Source organism: Myotis lucifugus, unplaced genomic scaffold, assembly GCF_000147115.1.
Source record: "Myotis lucifugus unplaced genomic scaffold, Myoluc2.0 scaffold_7061, whole genome shotgun sequence".
Taxonomy (NCBI): Eukaryota; Metazoa; Chordata; class Mammalia; order Chiroptera; family Vespertilionidae; genus Myotis; species Myotis lucifugus.
Genome location: NW_005878109.1, coordinates 464 through 7,970, shown reverse-complemented (window position 1 = coordinate 7,970; position 7,507 = coordinate 464). Strand labels below are relative to the sequence as shown.

Here is a 7,507-nt window from a genome sequence, read left to right as displayed (position 1 = left end):
CTCCAGGACCAAGATGAGTGCCTGAGGTCCAGTAATCACATCTACATTCCAGCCAGCAAGAAGGGATTAGGTGAGCACAGTGGACTCCCTTGTAAACAGGCCTGCTGTCTGTTCTTTATGTGTAAGATGTAAATTATTTAAAAAATAAATCAAAGTAGAACACCACGAATTCAGTACTCCAAGTGATCCAAGCAGCAAACACTTTCAAGCAAAGGCACCTATTAAAAATGAGAGGAAGGTTTACCTTCTTATACAGCGTTTCGAGCTCTGCATGAATGTTTTGCTCCTGGGTCAAGGCTGGCGGCCGGGAAGGGGAAGGCCTGATGGGGTTTGGCAGGGCTAGGATTCTGCCGTCATCTCCGAACCACCTTCTGTCCTGGGGAGCAGGCAGAGGGAAGAACATTTTCTTCTCATTGGACAGAAATGGTTTACAAAATAAATAATGTTTGCAGGGAAATTCCGGGTCCACATACACATCTATGTACCTTCCCTCTTCCCCAGTAGATCTTCTACAGTCTCTGTTTCCATTAGAAATTGAGTCTTCACTAATGCCCCCTACAATTAATTTAAGATATAGTCCTCACCACCACCCCACCTGCAAAAAATAAAAATAAAAAAAACCTAAAGAAAAAGCTGTAATAATTGCTATGGAAAATTTTGTATTCTATTCATTAAAAATTAAAAAAAGGAGAAAAGCAATAGAGAACATTCTATCTTGGATCTTTGAACATTTATTTCTATGAATTGGGAAATTGTTGCCAACATCTGATTTACAGAAGCCGGAATGCAGCTGGCAGAAGATGTTTTCTCAGCAGTGAGAGTGTGTGCCGCTTGAGATCATGAAACATTCTGAGGCAAGTCACAAAAAACTAAACGGCTGTGTATGGACACCCCCAAGGGGAAATGAGTTGGGTGGTGCAGTGACTGCCCTGTGGAAAAAGGGATCCCCTGGGTCACTCGGGGCGACGCTGGGAGGGGGGTGTGCTTACGGACTCCTGCACCAGCAGCCTGTTCTCCATGATATTCTGCGTGGCCCGCGGCACCTCGGGCCTGGTTCCAATGTATAGTCCTTCGTCCTCCAGGAACCTGGGCTGCACGTTCTCAGGAAGCTTCTTATACGTGGGCACTAGACAGTCCACAGAGAAATGCAGCCACTTTAGTGCCCACCTAACGTTTCCAACTGCCTTGTGAGGAATTAAAGCAACCTCCCCCCAAAGATTTCCTTTCTGTTCTTAGAAAAAGGCCTGTTTTCCAAATTAATTTCTCAAAGCAGAACAAAGGAGAAGACGAATGCATTTACTTGCAATACCATGTTGTAGAGATGAAAACATTCAATACCTACAAGTATGTGAAAGGAGCAGTATGAGGGGTTAATCAGAGGGTCTGCTCCAGTACCCTGGCCACTCCCCACCCCAAGGAACTCCCCCAGTCTGCTTCCAAACACACAGCTGCTCAAACCCTTGGACTCTCCAAAGTGCTAACTGTCCAGCCTTTTGTATACTAATGAGAAGACTCCTGAATGGTCTCAGGATTAGTGCAGTGTCCAGGGAACCAATCATGTGAGAAGACAGTTGGGGCTTTCATCACCCACTCCCTCCACTCCCACCTCTGGGAGAAAAGAGGGACAGAGGAACCAAAGATAGAATTAATCACTGGCGGCAGTGATGTAATTAATCAGTTTTGGAGAGCTTCCTGGTTGGTGACACACACCTTTTGCCCTCAGCATCTCTTCACCTGTGAGCTCTATGTTCTTTATTATATAACTAGAGGCCTGATGCACGAAATTTGTGAAAGGTGCTCAGCCCTCACAGCCGCGATGGCTTGCCTCGGCCCTCGAAGTCCCAGCTTCGTCCAGAAGGTCATCTGGAAGGTCATTTGGCTGTCCTGTCTAATTAGCATATTATGCTTTTATTATTATAGATAAACCAATAAATAGAAGTGCTCCCCTGAGTTCTATGCGCTGTTATATCTAGTTATCAAACCTGAAGAGGGAGTCAGGGGAACCCCTGATTTGCAGCAAAGTCGAGTAAAATTGTGTGTAGCCTGGGGACATGCTATTTGGCAATTGCTGTCTGAAGTAGTGGGTAGTCTTGTGGGACTGAGCTCTTACTGTGTGGGGTCTGTACTCACCACTGGTAGGTAGAGCAGGATTGAATCGTAGGACACCTAGCTGGCATGGGAGGATTGGTTGGTGTAAGTAAAAACCTACACATCTGGTCACAGGACTGTTCTAGAAGCACTGAGTGTGAGTAGAGGGTGAAACACAGTTGTTCCTTTTCATAGCCTGACTCTCAGAGCTCCCAGCGATGGTCACTGATATGATGAAGGAGCTCCCATGGCATTCTGGGATTTCTTCTGTGATTCTGTTCATAATAGCTTGTTCAGTGGATATTTTTCCATGTTCTACATTTTTTTTTTTTGGTGTGTTTGTGTGGAGCTATTTCTTGATTATGAAATCAGATTAAAACCTGGGATCAGTGACGGAGATCTGGCGTCCTTAGACACCATCATCCTTCTGTCACTGAAGGAAAAGGAAGGTGAGCGGGAAGACAGAAAGAGCCAGTACCTGTCAGCCTACTGGGTATGAATAGGAGTTCTTTCTCCTTCTGCAGCCGAATGTGGACACTTTCATAATAGGCAGGTCTCACTGCCACGAAATCTTCAGCCCCGTGATCTAAGCCCAATAGGAAATGCTCAGCATCTCTGCCATTAAGCAGCGCTTCCTCATCCTGCATGGCGTTAAGAAAATGACAACAAAAATCATGCTAAGAAGATCAGTTTATATAGAAAAAAAGAATCTATGATATTCAACTCACCAAACAACACAACCTACAATAGTATTACCTACTTATTTATTTGCTTATTTGTTTGTTTATTTATTTAAACAAAAGCATAAAGCTACATGGCCTTTCATATTTACCAAGCAGATTTTCTTTGTTTTTCACTATTTCCTATGCTTGGCAAATGTCAAAATCAGATCCGGCTGAAGTCAGAAGAGACGTGCTAAGGGAATCTATGAAACCTCAACAACTCTGGCCTCCTTGGAAGGTTGACACTTATTTAAAGAACATGTGCTCACAAGTTATGTAGCATTTTAAGCTTCCACCTGGCACCCACCCCAGGCAAATGCACAAGTGTAGGGTCCACACACTCTGCTCAGACTGCCTGGAGTCCCAGCCACAGGGATCTTGTCTACTTTTCTGACCCTTGGTTTTCTCAGTTGTAAAATGGGTACATTAATAGAGATGACTTCTTAGGGTTTTGTGAGGATAGAATTAAATGGCCCATTTAAAAATCTTAAGCACAGGACCTGCAATTATAAATATTAGTGGAAGCATGTTAATTTTGCATAATTGAGGATTTTTCACACGTGTTCTCCTTTTTGTTCTCTTTCTTCCTCTTCTCCTTTTCCTCTTACTTTCTCCTTTATAAAAATCAAGGCTTTAAAACAAAACAAAACAGCAACACCTTTTAAAATCCTGTGGAGACGTGCAGGGAGCTGAAGACACTGCGGCTGCCCAGCTACCAGCCTCCTAATATTTCCTCCCCAAACATACAAAACAATAAGAAAGGAAAAGTAAATCTGCGTGGTAACTAAGCTCTCAGCATAACTTGAAGACAGAGAATGCCAAACACCTCAAAAACGGAAGGATGTTTCTTGCTTCTGCCCTACCTCTGCTTGTGACGAGCAAAGACCAAAGACTGGGAAAAACTGCAGCAAAGACAGAAAAAGGAAGTGAATGAAAGGGCCTCTAGTTGATCTAAAACTCCCACCAGGAAGACTAAGTCCACTTTCAGTATGAAAATACGAACAAAGGTCTGGACAGGCCAGAGCGTGGACTACCGGAGAGGGCTTCACATGCAGATGACTTCAAAGGGCATGTTTTGCCCGGCCGGTGTGCTCAGTGGTTGAGCATCGACCTGTGAACCAGGAGGTCATGCCCCACACTGGGGATCTCGAGCCCACAACCCGGGTGTATGCCCTGTTGGGGAATTGAACTGTGACCTCCTGGTTCATAGGTTGACGCTCAACCACTGAGCCACACCAGCCGGGTAAGTCCTTTACACACTTTTACAGGCATGCTCTCTTTTATGGCACACATACCACTCACAATTAGGGAATCTGAGTTGTAGCTTGGGTGTGGCACGGAGCACAAAAAGCTGCTTGCCTGTAAGGTTGTGGGGGCAAGAAAAATCTGCAAGCCACATTGTTCTGCTTTTTTTTCTTTCTCCACAGAAAATGGACAGATTTAATTCAAGGCCCTCATTACCCAAATTGCGGGGTGAAATCAAAGGCTACAGAAGGTTATGTGAAGCTAATACCCCTTTTCTTTCACCCAAGACATGGATGAGCTGTTCTGTGTGGCGGTGGCAGTTTTGCCTTCAGCCACTTTCTTCCTGGCTAGGGTATCATTGTCATCCACTTCCTCCTCCTCCTCCTTATTAACATCCTCATCCTCATCCTCCTCATCATCCTTATCCTCATCATCCTCATCATCATTGTGGTCCTCATTGTCATTACCATCATCATCATCACCATCAAAATATTAAATACCGTTTTGTTTACTCCTTGAACAGGTGGCCCTTCCTCCTCTCCTTCCGCCTCCTCTTGATTGGCTCCCTCTCTATGTTTTGCTTTTGGTTTTTCCTCCAGTTCCTCTGGTTCGGGATCAAAGGTGAAGGTGAAGAAGTTATAGGCTTCTTCGGCAGAAGGGAAGCCAGGCGGAAGCTGAGGAGAAGCAGAGAGCAACAGAATGTCAGGGTTTATAAGCTGCAGTGAGCTGTGCACTGTTCCTTGGGAGTGGGCTCCATGCTAATGGCATCAGGCATATTACCTCTGTTGAAGGTCCGCGACTACTGGTAATGAGCTGTAACAAGGGCAACAGGCAGCTGGTGGCCTCCTTTAATAAGTACCTTTAATGAGTTACTTTTTGTAAACGGGCTCTTATTTACACTCCCACAAGCACATAAATATATTATCAATAGCAGTAAAAGCTTTAAAAAGGATTATTAAAATGCCAAAAAGTGGATTCATTGTTTTATAGGCCAATGCTGAGATGGTTTTATTTAATCATGAGCAATACAAGATTTGTTAGCCTTTTTTTTTAAAGACCATTTTTTTGGGGGGGGGAGGGGGGTAAAGCTTTGGTTCATCTTGAGTTAGTGTCCCTTTTTCCCCATATTGAAAGCGGGTGCAGTGTCAGAGCTGAACAAATATCTTTCCTGCCCTTAATGCATTTCCCTGCCCCAAATCAAGCTAGCTTCTAGGATTTTGAAAGTAGGAATTGTTGCCGAAACCGGTTTGGTTCAGTGGATAGAGCGTCGGCCTGCGGACTGAAAGGTCCCAGGTTCAATTCCGGTCAAGGGCATGTACCTGGGTTGCGGGCACATCCCCAGTAGGAGATGTGCAGGAGGCAGCTGGTTGATGTTTCTCTCTCATCGATGTTTCTAACTCTCTATCTCTCTCCCTTCCTCTCTGTAAAAAATCAATAAAATATATTTAAAAAAAAAAGAAAGAAAGTAGGAATTATTTCTCATACTTTTTTCTTGCATTCTCACAGCAATAGGAGGCAGGTCATGTATATTGTCAACTCGCATTGGATATTTTTGGAAAATAGAAATTAACAAAAAACCATGATTTAAAGTATGTGTGATTGAAAACAAGCATGATTTAAAGACAGGATTTCTCACCGGGGGTTTAGACTTGATTTTTCGGACACAGTCACGGAACTTGACTCTTGAATAACTTTGGGAGTCATCGTCTTGTGCAGTCCTTTGGGTCTCTCTCCCTGGCTGGATGAGTCGAAAATGATAGATACGCCATTTAAATAAAATAACTAAGAACGTTGTAAAATAAGCATTAACCCTCCCAAGGCATATCTTGTGACCATCAATGCAGATCACCATTCCTGAGGAATGCTGTTAAATGTCAAATATATTTGAAGGTTAAGGTTGCTGAATATTGTCTTACTCGGCTCTGTCTCTCTTAGGACCAAACAAATCTAAAATTTTATATTCCATAAACCTTAAAATGAAAAGTGTTACTTCTCCTCAGATCAATAGATATCCTTCCAAGAGATCATTTCCAAACAGCCTATGAAGAAAAGTATCAGTAATGTCTGAATGTAAATAAGTCTGGCATATACCCTTCAGGGCACAGGGCCTGGCCTCCTCGTGAGCCTTGGGACCCTGTCCGCTGGAAGCGGAGCCTTCCCTCTATACTGTGCTAACACTCATTATGGGTGTTCTTTCTTCCCTCTGCTAGCCAACCGACCAGGTGTTGTTCCCACTTTATCTTCATCTTTCTTCAAACCCACCCCTTCTAGAGCCCTGCTACTCCACCTAGCAGCCATGGCCGAGCTTAACCACCCTGTACCTCCACTGTCCGTGAACATGTCTGAATCCCCAGGGCTCCTCAAGGGCGGGCTGTTGTCACCACTGTGAGTTCAGAGCCCATTGGACATCTGGCAGGAATGAGTCTCCAAAGATGCTGGCTGGACACCAGGGAGAGTGTGTCAAAGGATCAGATCCTGGGTAATCTGGGACACTAACCCAGGTCCCCAAATAGAGAAATTTTGGTCCTGTTTAGTGGAGCCAAGTATTCAAATGTTCTGTGTTATCTCCACCTTGATGTTAAAGGGTTCTTGGAGATTTGTGTTTAGCTTTGTTTTATCAGAAGTCACTGAGAATAAAGTGAAATGAAATGCAGATGAGAGTAAGCACAGGTCTGTGTTGGTGAATTTAGATACTGACCGAAGTATTCCCAACTGGTTTCTGCTCTTCTCTCCGACTCTACAGCCTCTAACACGAGCTCATACTTAGAGAGGGCTTACTGTGTGCCAGGACTGTTAGGAACACTGTAACATGTGTGAACACTTCGAATCCTCAATACAATGCCAAGAATTAGGTTCTGGTATATCCCCATTTTACAGAGGTGGAAAGTTACTTGTCCAAGGTCATACAGCTGATGAGTGAGCCTGTCAGTATTTAGCACTGGGCAGCTGGGTTCTTTGTGTGCTATACCCTTTGCTCCATAGGATGGAAATGGACCACTTTTTAGATATTCCTTCTGGGTTGAGGTATATATGAAGAGATATGTTCATGGGCGAGATGTTCCATTAGGAATCTGAGATCTGGTCTAAGGACAAGGTAGTTGATGTTTGTCTGAACTCCATGGAGTGGTTTTTAGGGGATGGGGAATATAATAGACATGTGAGTCGGGATCTATTCACAAGGAGAAATAAGTACCTCGTACACCAAGGGAATATATTTGTACTTCCAGAACCTCCAGCTTATTTGGGATATCATAGTCATGGCCCATGGATAAGTGAAACCTGAGCATCAATAAGAAGGTATAGACAAGACCAGATAGAAGAGATCAGATCCTCCTATCACTTAACCCACTTGCCCAAATGTGGAGACACACACACACCTACCAAAATAATTGAAGTGTTTGTCCCAAGCTGATGGGAATTTAGGTAGTTTTTCTGAATTTTCTAATATTTAA

At 43.8% G+C, this 7,507-nt stretch overlaps 1 protein-coding gene across 1 annotated transcript; it reads right to left on the bottom strand.

Annotated features, from left to right (window-relative positions):
• Positions 1-244: 244 nt before the first annotated feature.
• Positions 245-5,793, bottom strand: LOC106696018 (coiled-coil and C2 domain-containing protein 2A-like; the record flags this gene model as incomplete). The annotated part of the gene is made up of 5 exons (XM_023749365.1): positions 245-376; positions 990-1,126; positions 2,567-2,729; positions 4,556-4,729; positions 5,692-5,793. Coding segments are annotated over 5 exons (708 nt in total), but the record flags the coding sequence as incomplete, so codon positions are not given.
• Positions 5,794-7,507: the final 1,714 nt, after the last annotated feature.